Here is a 16,155-nt window from a genome sequence, read left to right on the forward strand (position 1 = left end):
CTGCAAACCACATAATTCAGGGTAAAGGTAATGCAGTAAATCCAGATACATCAACCACCATTGCCAGTGAACTTCTGTCAAAAACCTAATTGACTTGCAGAAAGCCATTTGTAAAAAAAAATTGGATAGTTGTATCCATATATTTTATTTTCAACAAATTTGTCAGTTAAAAAAGAAACTCATGACAAGAGAACTTGTCCTCTGACAAGAAAGAAAAAAGAGAACTACTTAAAATGGTAGACAGATGCATGAACATGCACATTTTCTTGCAAGCACACGAACATCCGTAAATGCCTGCAGTCATCAAGTGTGTTGGTATATTGGTGCACACCACATGTAACTTGTTTCTAATACTTCCTTCTTCTCAAAAACAGAAGTGTGTCAGTGAATGTCTCTAGAAATAATAATATGTACAGGCACATAAATATTTATCTCAAAAAACATACACATAAATATAAGTGTCTTGCATATAAGAATACACGTTAATATACATAGAAATAGTGTAGATTACCTTCAAGACTTCCATTTCTTCCTTAATGGGACAGAATTTGATGAGATTCTCAACCTGGTCAATATCTAGAGCTGAAGAATCCAAAGCAAGAATTGCATTCTGGAGAATATTAAATTTGGGATGTTAACTTCAGCTGAGGATCAAAATATACAAAAACAACACAAATAACAAAATGGAATACAATTTAGAAGGAGAAAAAAGGGTTGAAAAGAAAGCAGTCAGCAACATGGGATTTGTTTTTTCCTTTTGGGGGTGGGGGGGGGACGGACAGAAAGAATTTATCTTTCAAATATACCACCCTTTTATTAATGAATGCAGACACTTCAACTTTAAGGATCCTGCTTCTCAGTGTCAACTTCTTCCTACATCTTATTCTTATCATAGCATGTTGATGCAGAAAATAGATGAGATGAATACTAAAGTGAGGAAATGATATTCCTAAGAAGAAAGATACAGAGCGGTCATCGAATAGAAAGAATTTAACAAACTTACATTTTTCGATTGTATACTCGAGGAAAAATCTAAAGCTTCATGGTTAAAGGGGATAAAAATTATTTTTTCAATGGTGTCACTACCTAATCACAGAAAATTAAACCTATGGCTAGAATTGAGACAAAGTAGGAATTTGATTTCCAGTTTCTACATAGAACAGTGCACCATAAGGAGTCATCTCTTAAAGACCACATCTTAGAGGTTTTGCCTTCAAGGACATAAGTGGATAAGATACATGCAGTGACACAAGCGACGATACATGCAGTAATGTACTACAGTAAGCATTTCCAAGGACATTTCCAAGGAAATAAGGATTAACCTTTTAGACCAGATGGTTTATTAATGCATCTAACTTCACATGTTTAATTTGGATCAACAGTTTCTATGCAACTGAATGGATAGCCAAAGAATAGGGGACATTCGACCTGGTAAGTACCTAACTATATCTAGCACAAGTTATATAAAATATTTTCTAATCTGAAAATAATATCTCTTGGATAGATAGAGAGGGAGGGCAAAGCTTTTGGTTTATATGGTTTCAGTCTTCTTTATGCCCCAGGCTAGTGTTTCCCCTTATTTTTTTTCCTTTTTTAAAGATAAAGAATAATAACTATATTATAAACAAGAGAACAAGGCTACACATGCTGTATTGATAATCTGTGAATTTGTCTCAAAATCCCTGAATGAAAGGCAGCTTCTTTCAAAAGGAAAACTCCGTATTTGATCACAGGTCTCACATAGGCGACGATGCGCAAGGAGGTCATGGTCATCGGCCTGAGACGTTTTGTGGCAGTCGAGAAGAAGACGTTTGATGTGGTAGCGGAAGGTAGAGGTGTTAGGATTTACAAGAATGGGAGGGGGTTCCAGAAATCTATATTCTTCCAGAAGGAGGACGTCGAATGGTTATTGCAGAGCTTTAAGGAGTTCAAGTGGGGAAAGGAAGAGGGAGGGTGCGTGGGGAAAGAGCCGAAGGAGCAGCTGGAGAATACATCGGATGGTGCATAGCGGAAACAGAAACAGCAATTTTTTGGTGTTATCTGAAGGGAAAGGACTTAGTGGTGAAATGAACAGGCTGTTTCTACCTGAGGGGGATAAGGCGGAGGGGTGGTGGCATATGATGGAAGCACTTCATGAGGTGGTTGGAGTGATGCTGGTTCCGCCTGATGGGGTCACGAAGGAAAAAACACGTTCCTACGATTGAAGCTATAGCAAAAACAGAGCTACCGTTTGATGTGGTCTGATGTCCGGAATGTAAGAACGAATTTGAGCTGAGGATGGAGAAGCGTTGTGGAGCCTCGTTTACCGAAATCCTAGCTCGACCTGAGCAGGGAGGGAACCGGGTAAGGAAGGAGAGGATGACGGGTCAAACTGGAGGTGGTCGGGTTAATTTGAATTTTGAAAACGTGCCTGGTGGAGGTCACGTGAGGGGTGATAGACGAAAAATTTCAGTTGGGAAAGTGAAGAGTGAGCCAAAGCTAGGTGCTTCATTTGGGCCAAAGGGAAAAGGAGACTATTATGGGCTGAAAAACGTAAATGGGTGGACCAGCCTGGGCCTAACAGGAAACAAGCGTGGAAATGGGTTCAAATTTGGAGAACAAAACGGGTCAAAACCAGATCCCCAAAAATTAAATCCCTGCTAGCCCCAAAGTCATGTCTTCTGTCTGCACCTGAAAGAGAAAAAGAAAATTAAAAAGAGGAGAACGAAGCTAGGGTTCGAGAGGAGCAAGAAGCCGATGATGAGGGAGATGAGAAGTCGAAGGAGTCTGAAGAAAATGTGGAGGGGAGCGAAGGCGAAGACGGGATTGACTCTATGGCAAGAGATTTCAAGTGGGTGACAGAGAGGAAAAATGTGTGGGGGAAGCAGATAGTTTGGGAGATGCAGTGTACGGGGAGACGGAGAGGAACCTGTATGACAAAATGGTCATTGATGATCCAACCGAAGAGGCCCTAAACGTGATTTCAATTCAATATGGTGTCCTCAACGATACTAGTGACCAAATATACCTGACAGAGGAGAGGTGTAGGATGAATTTGCACTCTGAGCAGGTTCAGAGAAATTTTCTAAAAGGTCAGTAAATTATTTGGGGTTTCTTTTGATGGTTTGGAGAATATAATACTCAGTTTGATAGAGGAGATTGAATTGGTGTATTTAGAGGAGGGAAAATGTAAAACATTAGTGGAAAAAAGTAAAAAGAAGTAGGGAAATGGGGAATGTAGAGAGTTAAAAAGGCTTCAGTGTTCAGTTAACTGTGAAGGAAAGAAGAGTAACAGGAAGGGGGAAGGGGTTGTGTTTAGGGATTCAACTTCATGATTGGGAAAACTATCTCTTGAAATGTGAGGGGTCTGAATGACAAGAAAAAGAGAGGAGTGATTAAAGGGTGTATTAGAAGATGAAAGCCGAATGAAGTGTGTTTCCAGGAAACAAAAATGGAGATTAACCAGAATATTATAAAAAGTTTATGGCACAATTGAAAGGTGGATTGCGCGTTTTTACTGGCTGTGGGTGCGGCTAAAGTGTGTTAATTATGTGGGATGGGGATAAACTTAATTGCAAGGAGACAAAGATGGGTAGGATATCTATAACATGTTTATTTGAGAAGTGTGGAGGTGGAGAGCCTTGAGCGTTTACGGGGGTGTATGGCAAGAGCACTAGATAAGAAAAAGAGAGGCTGTGGAGTGAGCTTCAACAGTGTCAAGTTAGATGGGAAGAGAGATGAGTGGTTGGGGAAGATTTCAACATGGTGTTGCATAGTAGGGAGAGATCGGGGGGAACACAAATCATAGGGAGATAGAGGAGTTTAGAGAGTGGGTGGACAAGATGGAGTTGGTTGATTTGCCGCTGGGGGTGAGCAGATGGACATGGTCAAATGTGAGGGATAGTCCATCATGGTTGAGAATCAACCGGTTTTTAACCATCATGGTTGAGAATCAACCGGTTTTTAATCTCTAACACTTTGCTTATGCAGCTTGCAAGGCTTAGTCAAAAGGTGTTGCAGCGGCCTATTTCCGATCATTTTCCCAGTTGTACTGTTCCGGAAGGTATCATTTAGGAGTCGGGTCCATTCAGATTAAACAATAAATGGCTTGGTCGGAAGGGTTTAGAAAGTTGGTGGAAGATGTGTGGAAGAGTAAAAGTGTTAATGGCACGGCCAGCTATATCTTTGCATCCAAATTAAAAGCACTGAAAAATGAGATTAAACTTTGGGCCAAGGAAAAGGAGAGCAAGGCTGACATGATGATTAAAAAGAACCTTGAGGAGCTTTCCATATTAGATAATATAGATATGGATGGCTTGCTTGGTGAGAGTGGGACGGAGATGAGACGTAATCTAAAAAGAGATAGTTACCATCATGAATATAGACGCTATATCTTGGAGACAAAAGGTGGGGTTGAAGTGGCTTAAAGAGGGAGATAGGGATACCAAATATTTCCACTGTTTGGCTAATTACAGAAAAAAAAAAATAACCATGTTGAGGAGAGGTGCATCAATGGGGAGAGGATCAGAGGCAATGTTGACTTGAGGCAGAAGACTATGGCTTATTTCCAGAACCTTTATAGGGAAGAAGGGGGTCAAAGGCCTTATCTGGATGATCTTTCCTTCAAACAGATCAGTGCTGAAAGCAAAGTAGGATTGGAGGTTTCTTTTACGGAAGAGGAGATTTTAGTTTGTTTGAAGGAATATAATGGGGATAAGGCACCAGGTCCCGATAGTTTTCACGTGAGATTTTATCAGAATTTTTGGGAGGTGATTAAAGAAGAGGTGATGGCTGTGTTTCGGGATTTTCATAGATTGCGTTCTTTTGCTCAATCCATCAATTCTACTTTCTTGGTGATTATTCCAAAAATTATTGGTGCCAATAATGTTAAGGATTTTAGGCCGATTAGTCTTGTGGGTAGTCTTTACAAGTTGTTGGCTAGAAGAATGTCTAAGGTGCTAGGTGAGGTCATTGCTGGGGGGGGGAATCAGAATAATTTTGTGGCGGGAAGGCAAATACTTGATGCGGTTATGGTGACAAATGAAGTTGTTGCTGATATGACGGGGCAGAAAAAAGAAGGTGTTGTTTGAAAAATTGACGTGGAGAAGGCCTATGATCATGTATGCTGGGATCTTGTTATGGATATGCTTGAAAGGCTTGATTTTGGGGAAAAATGGAGAAAATGGATTATGACTTGCATTTCGACGAAATTTTTTGTTATTTTGGTGAATGCAGACCCATCATCTTTTTTTAGAGCGTCCAGGGGCCTCCAACAAGGGGATCCACTGTCGCCTCTCTTATTCCTCATGGTCATAGAAGCTTTTAGTAGGTTAATGGATGGGGCTGGTGACCCGAATCTGGTTGAAGGCATTTTGGTGGGGGTGGAGGATTCCTTGGTGACAGTTTCATGTCTTTTCTTCATGGATGATGCCCTTATTTTCTGTGAACCAGATTTATCCTCTCTGCTGCACTTGAGATACATGCTTTTGTGTTTCCAGCTGGTTTCCGGTTTGAGAATTAACATGGGGAAGACAGAAATGGTTGGAATTGGTCGTAGGAGGGATGAGCTGAGTTTGGCGGAGGTATTGGGGTGTAAGGTTAACATGTTGCCTATAAAATATCTTGGGCTTCCACTTGGTGCAAAATTCAAAAAAGCTAGCACTTGGGAACCCATAGCTGACATGTTTCAGAAGAGATTAGCAGGATGGAAGAGTAACTTTTTATCTAAAGAGGGGAGGCTTACTTTGATGAAGAGCACACTGTATAATTTGCCAATTTATTACCTCTCTATATTAACTATTCCGGTTAGTATTGCGGCTAAACTTGAAAGGATCCAATGTAAATTCCTTTGGGGTGATGATGAGGGGAATAGGAAATAACATTTGGTGAGGTGAGCTAATGTGAAGAAATCTATGGGGAGGGAGGGGATCCTGGCCTAAGATCTATTGTTGAGATGAATTGTTCACTTCAAGGCAAATGGCTGCGGAGGTTTGTCAATGAGGAGGGAAAACTATGGAGAAGAGTGGTGGAGGCGAGGTGGGGGGATTGGGAAAAAGATGGGGAAAATATAAACTACACAGGATGAGTATCTGGAAGAAAGCCAGTGGGGGTGGCAGTAGGTTTCTGAAGAGCAATGGGTGGCAAGTTGGGAATGGGGAGAAGGGATTTGATTTTGGCAGGATGAATGGCCTGGTGAGATTAAATTGAAGGACAGGTTTCCAAATATATACTCCATTGCTTATGAGAGAGACATCCTGATAGAGAATGTGTATGAGGGTGGTGATGGAGGGGGAGGTTGGAATCTGAGGATTAAAAGAAATTTGAAGGACTGGGAAGTGGAAGAATATTGTAACTTACTCCTCTGTTTGACCAATATTAAGCTGATGGGGAATGGTGACAGCAGAATATGGAAACTTGACAAGCAGAATGGCTTCTCAGTGACGTCCTATTACAATTGCTTATGCAAAAAAGAGAGTTGAATTGAGCTGACAGTACCTTACAATCAGATTTGGAAATCAAAAGCTCCTCCCAGAATGTCTTTTTTCGCTTGGGAAGCTGCTCAAGAAAGTATCCTAACTATTGATATGTTGAAGAGGAGAAACAACATTTTGGTAAACAGATGTATCTACGCAAAAGTGATGAGGAATCATGTAATCATATCTTACTCAATTGTCTGGCTGTTTACAACATTTGGACAACTGTCTATGGGATTATGGGAAATAATTAGGTTATTGCGGATTCGGTTGGCAAGGAACTATGGACGTGGTCAGTTATATGCAAAAAGAAAAAATATTTATTCTTAGTTCCGCTTATCATTTTTTAGGTAGTGTAGAAGGAAAAAAATATGAAAGCTTTTAAGAATATCGAAATTGACTTTGTAAAAATTAGAAATAGATGAATTAACACTTTTGATTCTATTTTGTTGGGTCATGAAATGAAAGATTGGAAAGAGATTGGGATGGTCTTGATTACTTGACTAATATGTAATTATTTTGTATACGGATGGTACCCCATTGGTACTATTATTCATAATAATATATTTCTCTTTTATTTCAAAAATAAATAAATAAACAAGAGAACAAGGAGGTGCACTCTTGAACAATATATTTACATTTTTGCAACAGAACCAAAATGTAATTAACGCGTCTTAGATCCTCCCTGCAACGGAGGTAAAATTAACGTAATGGTAGGTCCAAACTGTTACCACATATCAAACTACATGGTGCAAAATGGTTCATTTTAATATATGATTTTTCCTTTAAAATCAATTCTAACTGTACTAAAATTAAGGTAATGGTAGGTCCATACGGTTACCAGATATCAAACTAGATGGTGCAAAATGTAATTTTCAAAAATTTATGATGAAAAATGGTAGGAAAGACAAAAGATAAGATTATGTAAATTTTCCCAACCTAAAATCATGAAGACGCAGCAAAGCAGATTTTTGAAAGTTTTTTAGAACAAGTAATATGACCTAACCATCATGAGCATCAGAATCGCAAGCACTAGGGAAAAGGTAAATAGGATGACTTTCTAATCCTTCAAGAAACTAGGCTTGAAATTTTTTTTCTAGAAGTCCACTCTTTTCATCTAATCAGAATATGTTTTACACACAAATAAGAAATAAAAAGCATTAAAATGCGATAAATAATGACATATAGGAGAAAAACACAATAACTAGAGTGCTTAATATACTAACAAGGATTTTATACTTACAATCATATCTGGCAGAGGAATCTTTATTTTTGTGAGCATTATTTCACAATTATACGCTCTGCGCAAGTCAATCTGATAGAAACAAAAATTAGTGTCTAAATACACCTCGTTAATATGCATATAAAATCACATATAAAAGAAATGTCACGCTAAAAGAAACAAATGGAATTATACTAAACCATCGAGACAAGAGTTGCCCAAATCAGAATAAACTTGTTTTATAGTATGTTAGATAGATATAAGATGGGTTAACTGCGACTCCAAGCTTCAAAGAATTAACAGCCTGTTTGGTAGGATGAAAAAGCCATGAATCAAGGCTGAATATAATAGCCATGCAACTGCAATAGCTATTTACTATCTTCTACTGGGACCACAAGTATTCCCAAGAATTCTTGTTCCTCAAGAAAAATGAATAGCCACTCCTAACATCTACCCATGAATTGCAATTCAGAGATAGACTACATTCTTAAGCACAATATTATTCATGTATATTTACAAAATAACCCTTAAAATTTCACCACAATAAGAATATTTGAAAATCACCTCATCGCCATCAAACAACCACCAATCTACCTTATACTTTGCCAAACTACTGCTGGTGGTTTCAGATATAGTAATATCTCACCAATTTTGGGATTCAAAATAATCCCTAGACTTGCACTACTGCAACACTCATACGCCTAAATTTACTCAACTACTGCCAAATTAGCCCCATCTGGGGGAAGTGTTGGGATGAAAGACTAACTAGGGTATCTGATTCTTGGTCTTGCAGTTTATATTCATACTATAGTTACTATATTTTCTCCTTATATTCTATTTGAAGGTCCCAAATCAGAATCTCAATAAAAACGTAGAACTCACTACTTTATCGGTATATCATGGTTCAAAGCAAGCGAGCCATAATATTTGATTCAATAACGCCTACGGCTTCGTACTAGCGAGGCATTACATATACGGATGAGAGAAACATTTCGTAGCAACTAGATTTTTTTACTAGGAGTAGAAAAAACAAGACCTAGCCTTTATTATATTTTTTACCCTCATGTGCACTAACTAATGAATTCAGGCTAGATTCTTGGTGGTATTTCTTTTATTCTTTTCCTCCAATTCAATCACAAGATTAAGTCTCTGCTTGGACATTATTGAGCAGACATTACAAAATTATGTTATCCTGCAACTTCACAAGGTATAAGGAGTTGCATAAAAGCATAGAAGTTCAAGAAGTACAGACAGTATTAAAGGACAGACTTTACACAGTTAAGAGGATATATGATCAAATTGGACTTATTCATCAGCCTTTGTAGACAGCTCATCACCCAAATATTCAAATAGCTATCTATATAATACGAGTTTCCAGCATAACACCTAACTGTTTAAGCTTCTATGTTTGGCTCAGCTAGAATTTTAAACAGAATAGTGTTTAACATGCAGGTTTTTTCTCCTACCTCTCATGTATCCAACTTTTTTTAATTTATATTTTAATAGCAAAGATTTGGATCTTCCGATTGCTACTGTTCCATAATTTTCAGTTGCTGCACTATTGAAGAAAACCAAAGGTAAACAAAGATCTGCCTGCTTATGTATTGTTAGCGTTTTCCTCATGTTTGTTCACAAGTACACCATTTACTCCAACTTAATGCTCCAGTTACTCCAAAAATATCATTTTCTTCAAATAGTGACTCACCAACTGCACTTTCTCAGGTTTGTTGATGCTCGAACCACGTCGACCTCCAATTTTGTTTGTGCCAGTGGTCTCTGATGAAGCTGCAGAGAACAGACTTTCCAGCTCTGATATATCTATTTCAGGGGCTCTGCCAAGAATTATCCCAATAAATGAAGTATCAGCCAGACCTTATCTCAGTAAAAAAAACAACAGTAAAGCACAATAGCAAAGAGAGAGAAGAAAAGAAAGAAATGATAACACTAGGAACATACAGAAGATAAAAGTATAGGTAGATATACAATATAGTAGAAAGGGAACTAAAGGATGAACAATGTGCAAATAATTTAGAAGAATGTGCATATATTTTTTTCAGAGAGTATTATCTGGCCTGTGAAAAACTGTGAATGCCATTAAACGTTAAAAAATTATATAAATAGAATTATTATTAGATGGGAATATAATCCTACAGATCCGTCTTTCATGGAAATTTAAACCATTTTGTCCCATCTATTTCCTAAATATAAGTGAGAGCTTAAAAAGAGCAAACAATAGCAACGATGTAGCAGTAGGTGCAATTTCATATGCATGTTTCAGATAAATAATACCTTGACTGATTTTCCTGCTTTTCAGAATCAGCCCACAAACTCCCTTGCATCGCTCGAGTAACTTTCACCCAATGTAAGGGCCTTAATGAAGCTTTCTTAGTAGCTGCATTACTAGATGGAGTGGTAACTCGACCTCTTCCATGAATGGCAGGCCCCAAGGAAGCCTTTCCCCTTCCAGCAGATGGAGGTGGTGGTGGTGGTACATGAGCACTCTTTATTCCAGTTGAGAGAGATGGAACCAATGGTACACTACGACTTGGTGGAGGTGGAGGAGGAGCAGCTGGGGGCTTGGCTACTGGTGAAGGTGCTGGAGATTTGCCTAGCCTCATAGGTCCTAAAGTAGGTGGAGGGGGAGGTGGAGGTACAGGTGGATTACAAAAATTGGAGGAACTATGAGGAACATGAGAGGGTAGTAGTGGGAATGGATTTGTAGGTGCAGGTACAGCTATAGACGTACTCAGATTATGAAAAGCAGGAGGTGGTGGAGGTGGTGGAGGTGGCAGAGCAGGCGGTGGAAATGGAGTTCTAGATGCAGGTGTAGTAAGAGCAGAATTAGGACTACGGAAAGCAGGAGGTGGTGGAGGAGGCGGAGGAGGTGGTACGGCAGGAACACTGGCAGCTGACTTTGACATAGGCAATGCAGGTGAGAGAGGTGGCTTATTGGTTGTGATGCCTAAAGATGGCATTGGTGGCGGGGGTGGTGGAGGTGGTGGAGGTGGCAATATACCTGTACAATTAGTCTGATCCTTATTAGAAGAATCTTTCAAAGAAAAGCTCTGGTGTGGAGGTGGAAGCGGAGGTGGAGGTGGAGGAGGTTTAGGTGCAGAAACCTTAGTAGAAGTGGGAGAAGAAGATGACCCAGAATCTTTATTGCTGACAATTGAAAAAGGAACAGTTGGTGAAGGATGCGGTGGAGATGGTGATGATGCAGAAGTTGATGGAGGAATTCTGCTAGATATAGACGGTAAAAGTGGAGGTGGAGGTGGAGGAGGAGGTGGGGTTGGTGCCTGATCTGGTAACTGAACAAAAGAAGGATTAACTACGACCACTTCTTGTTGAAGGGGAGATTTTCCATCTCCTACTGCCGCTTGATTTGGAGATCCCAAATCAAAATTTAGATCATGCTGCCCATTGCTTTCCAAAGATAGACCAGTATCTGGTATTGGTAATTTTGTTGGATCTACTAAAGGCTTATGAATAAAGTCAAACCCTTCATCTGAACTATCAGCGGTGCTAGATGCATTATTTTCTTCTTCAGAGTCAACAGGTGAAGTATATGAACTTGTTTTGCTTTGGAATCTTGAAAATTCCTTCACATCACTCAGCACAGAAAGTTGTTTAAGTAACCATAGGGTAGCATCATCACAGTTATCTACCCATTCACCATTAAAAAGTTCTTGGACCCTAGAAAAAGCATCAACAGGCAATCCACATTTCCCCTCACCATTTAAGATTGTGGTCTGAACCTTTTTGGGAGATGCACACTCAATGTCTCCAAACAAAACCTAAATTGCAACAATTGATTAATTAGATGGATATGTAAAGGACTAGAAAATGATAACTTTCAGCATGACATGTTTCCTCCCTATTTGGATTTTGGGAGAGTATAAGGAAAGAAAAGTTCCCAAAATATCATTGTCTCAATTCTTTCGACTTTTCTTTTATTCTCCTTTCCATAAATCCAGAATATAAAAGGAAGCTTTCAATACGCACCTCTGCTCGAAAGCCTTTTGGAAACTGCTCCTTCGAGTCCCAGAGGATATCCAAGTTCTCCGGGTCCAGTATTAATATGTTGGATCGAATGAAAGCAGTGTTGAACATTACTCGGAACATCATTACTTCCCGCTCTGGATCCAAATCCAAATGGACACACTCCAACACAACATCTCCTTGAACCCAGCATTGAATGTCAATTTTGATCACACCAGAATCTGCCTGCAACAATAGAAATTATCACTTTGCACCAAACAGTGCAAGAAACATAAAGTAAAGGAACAAAAAATAGCCACTTACTTGGCAATAATGCCGAATGCTTCGTTTCTTCTTTGCCATGGAAAAAAGCATTTTACTGGAGAAGCCATCCTTGCTATGAAGGCTCCGACCAAAAATACGGATAACTGGCCTGCAACCTTGTTGAGAATCAAAACTTGGAATAGCTCGAAGAATGACACAATCCAAAGAAAGAGCTCTCTCAGGAGGTGGCCACTCAGGAGCTATATTTCTTCTTGCTACATACTGGAGATACCGAAGCTGAGATGGGAATGGATTTAATGGCGAAAAGAGCTGTAAGTAACCTTTAGGAGCCTCTCGATGAACAATTTCAAGAGTCTTACGCTCTCCACTATGCAATTTTCTGAAAATCAATAAACTGGCTAGAAGAAAGGCCAGGAGTGGCCAGCCACCTCTCTCACAATGAAGAAGAATAATATTACGATGATTCCCACACATAAGCCAACTCTCACATAGACGAAGAAAGTGTTGGATCAAAGACAAAGGAAGAAGTGGACAACCTTCATACTGTCGTGGGTAATCAAAGACAGTAACATCATATTCACACAGAATTTCAGCTAACTGGCTCCTTTTCTCACCTTCACGGAAATTGATTGCCAAAAAGGATGAGTCAGGGAATTCTTCATGTAACTCTGTGACTATTTCATGCAAGTACATTTGGTATATACCATCGGGCAAGACCTCAGTGGAAAAGCACGAATCAAAAACTGCTCTTATGCACAAAAGCAAACAATTAGTATACATTAATTAGACACGGCAGATTCTCCAATAACACATAACTGGAAGTTTGACATGCATACACGCAATTTAGATATTGGAGAAGAAATCACATTACCATAAACTCTATCAACAAATTCAAGCAAGCCATCTGGGGGCCTTTTGTAAAAGAATCTACTCAGGAGAGACATTTCTGACAAATTAATTGCAGGCGGGTTGGGAAAAAGTATAAAACCTGAACAAAATTGGAAGCTGCAGCAGGTCAACTCATTATCCATTTCCACTTACCCCCTCCATTATTAACGTACTTGAAATCAAAAAGGAGAACTAAACTATGGGAAAAAAATTTAAAAAATAAATTAAAATAGAAGAATGTCAAGATTGAAACTGAAGTTGATTTTTAGAAATACAAAATGAACCTATGCCAGGTTTAATAAGTAAGCAATTGAAAGAAAGAAACTAAAATGAAGGAAACTCCTAGATTCAAATCTCAAACTACACCTAAAGCAGCACATAATTTGTTATTAGAAATGATTGGAACTAATATAGAAAACACAATAGAATAAGCTCCAAAAACTAAACAGCTTTGGCAGCCAAAAAGAAGATTTATCATTTAAAAATATGCACACTACATAGATATCTAGGTATGACAGCAGCAACCTGAAGGTTAGAATAAAAAGGGATATTAACAAAAATTCCTAAAATATTATAAATTCTTATCTTTCTTAGTTTTGTAAAAACTTACAAAGAAGCATATTGCGTAAAACACGCTGTAATTTATTATTATCAAAATATTTCGTAAACTGAACATACCTTCAATTGTCTTATGTAGATGGACATCAAGTAAAAACAAAAGATTAGGGCTACATATGGAAAGAGGACCTACTATCATCCAATTAATATTTTCTTATTTTAAAAAAAAAAGTAAATTAGAATAAGAAATAAGAGATGCAACAACGATCTCCACAGAAATAAAAGCAGAAACACATAAACTCCTAAACAGAAACTAAGAAACAAAATATAATTGATCCAAAATAGTAACCTAATCCCTACAATAGTAGAAAGTGGGATCCCCCAGAAGAAGGATCATCCAATTAACCTGTGGACGTGTGCTCCTTCACTTCCTATAAGCAACCACTTGGAAAACATATGGTGTTAAATCTAACAGTAAATGACAAGTCCAACCTATTCATTAAGCCATTACCTACTCAAGTCTATTCTTGGTGAAATACTATCTGATCATTAGGAAAAGTCAAAAGTCTATTTTTTTAACCTGAAGTTATTAAACATTACAAGAATAGATATTTCTAAAACTGAACCTCCTTGCAAAAGAAAATGAAAAACTATAAACACGTAGAAAATATGTTTTAGAAGCCTTAACTAACAGGTACTAGCAAAAGAAACAGGTCAAAGTGAAAAATTAAAGTTCTTTTGATAGAAAATGAACTATTATTAGAAAGAAGAGAGAAAGGTACAACAGCAGAGGATAAAGACTTCTCCTAAAAGAACAAAGTAAAAATGGAAAAGAAAAAGTACGTAAATATCAGTTTGACCTTCCATATGAAAAGCAGTGTCATTAGACAATAATTATTATCAGACAAGGTTTAAGGCAACAACTGTTTGCAGCAACTCCGGGAGTCCTAACATGGTCACTATGTCTTGTCTTGCATGTGATGGTTGGTTTGTTTGCCTTTTTTTTTTTTCTAGCTCTCTCTCTTCAAAAACAGAGAAATCTTCTTTTTTTAAATGATACTCTCAACAAACCAGAAAATGAATTAGTATAAAGTTAATATTAAAAAATAGCAAAATTACTCTGATCCGAGAATCCTATGATTTTTCACAAGCTTTTCGGGACATGAAGCACACTTCATTGAGTAGAACATCGACATTAATAATTAACAAAAGAACAAATAAAATGTAACTCAGGATCAACTGAGTTTCAAACATAATAAGTTTACCCAAAAACATGATGGCTTTTACAGCATAATAACTAAGTCTATAATAATGTCTCATGATTCATGAGATATTTAATAAAACAATGTGGGATTAGAGACTACGTAGTAGGCTAGCAAATGCACAAGCACTCTTAATAGAGCTAGTTTTTAACTCCAATACTGACTAGGACATGAAATTGAAAACTTTTGATCAAAACTATTATTAGCCATTACTGATGGAAGACAAAAAGACACTAAATTGGAAGAATTTCATTATTAGGAAATACTGCTGCAATAATTATTTAGTTCTAATATTAAATAGGAAAAAATGCTAATTATATTTTATAGTCACGCAAACCAAATAGGGCTAGTTCACTTGCTGGGTAATGTGTTCTCAGAGTTTGGAGAATACCAATCAGTTTGTACATTATGAGGTCGCACGAAAGCTTTGTAACTAATCTTTGAAGCTTTCAGGACCATTGGTTTTGTTCAGCAAGACTGGAGATTTTCTTCTCTATGCATCTTCAAAGAATCGTAAGAAAGAGCAAAAGGTTTCATGCAAAGGAGCACTCTTCAATAGTCACTGCATTTTATGATTTGCAATGCAAGGCCTTAGTCCTCAATTAGCAATCATCATGTTCATCCTCGACATTTTCTCCAGTACAAATCACTCTCCTTGGCATCTTAGCAGGTCAATGAGCATGAATTGTCCTTGTTTTTGTCAAGGTACCTTTGTCTATAATAAGCACAGGTTGGGAGTTCTTTTATATTTAATGAGTTTAGCCTTTTTCTTTGTTTACTTTCTTTGTTTTGGTTTATGTTTGTACCTGTTAGGAAGATAGCTCGCCCTCCTCCATTATATTCCCTTTCTTTCCCAACAAAGTTCTCCTTTTTGCGTATTTAAAGAAAAGTTATGAACATCTAATTCAGTTAATATTAGTGGTTTGCAGAGTGGTGGATGGTTCAGTTAAGGAAACTAATCGTGTTTGATCCCACTCTCCATTCTCTATGTAACTATGAAGCAAAGTAAGTAAAAAGCTTTTTAGAGGAAGGAACCTGCACTACATAGAATTAGTGATACTTGGCTTGTAGGTCATATCTTTTGCAATATGTCAAATCCCACTTTATCAAGGATCAATAGTAGACTTCATAAATATCCTGACATGGAAATAACTACGTAATAACATATTTTATATGGTAATAAAAAGCAGTTCCTGGCACGAATCTAATTAGGTAGTTACCTTCTCCTCTTATCAAAAAAGAAGTTTTCATAAATTTGTATGTTTTAATAATTTTATTAGTCTCCTAATATATTTTTTATTTGATATCCTAGCAACTATTTGGCTTTTTTCACCAATTTATTTAGCATTATATCCTAATCAAATTTCCTATTTAAGATTTACTTTGTGTGATATAAGAGAACCTTTATTAGGATCTCCGGTTTTATGGGCAGTCTTGTCAAATTTATGTCCACAGAGCTTATGTCCAAAAAGATTCTTCATACTTTTTTGAGAGAAATGAAGATTCTTAA

The 16,155-nt window shown here is 37.7% G+C and overlaps 1 protein-coding gene across 1 annotated transcript in view; it reads right to left on the reverse strand.

Moving 5' to 3' along the window:
* AFH14 (Formin Homology 14) overlaps positions 1 to 16,155 on the reverse strand; it is a 32,115-nt gene that overhangs the window by 13,476 nt on the left and 2,484 nt on the right. The window contains exons 3-9 of the mRNA XM_088216350.1: positions 12,809 to 12,925; positions 11,977 to 12,680; positions 11,677 to 11,898; positions 9,964 to 11,468; positions 9,380 to 9,506; positions 7,696 to 7,767; positions 512 to 610 (exon numbers count right to left, since the gene is read on the reverse strand). Coding sequence (XP_088072476.1) covers positions 512 to 610; positions 7,696 to 7,767; positions 9,380 to 9,506; positions 9,964 to 11,468; positions 11,677 to 11,898; positions 11,977 to 12,680; positions 12,809 to 12,925 — 2,846 coding nt within the window. The remainder of the gene's footprint in view (positions 1 to 511; positions 611 to 7,695; positions 7,768 to 9,379; positions 9,507 to 9,963; positions 11,469 to 11,676; positions 11,899 to 11,976; positions 12,681 to 12,808; positions 12,926 to 16,155) is intronic.

The sequence above is a fragment of the Carica papaya genome, chromosome 3 (assembly GCF_054855325.1).
Source record: "Carica papaya isolate Zhongbai chromosome 3, ASM5485532v1, whole genome shotgun sequence".
Classification (NCBI taxonomy): Eukaryota; Viridiplantae; Streptophyta; class Magnoliopsida; order Brassicales; family Caricaceae; genus Carica; species Carica papaya.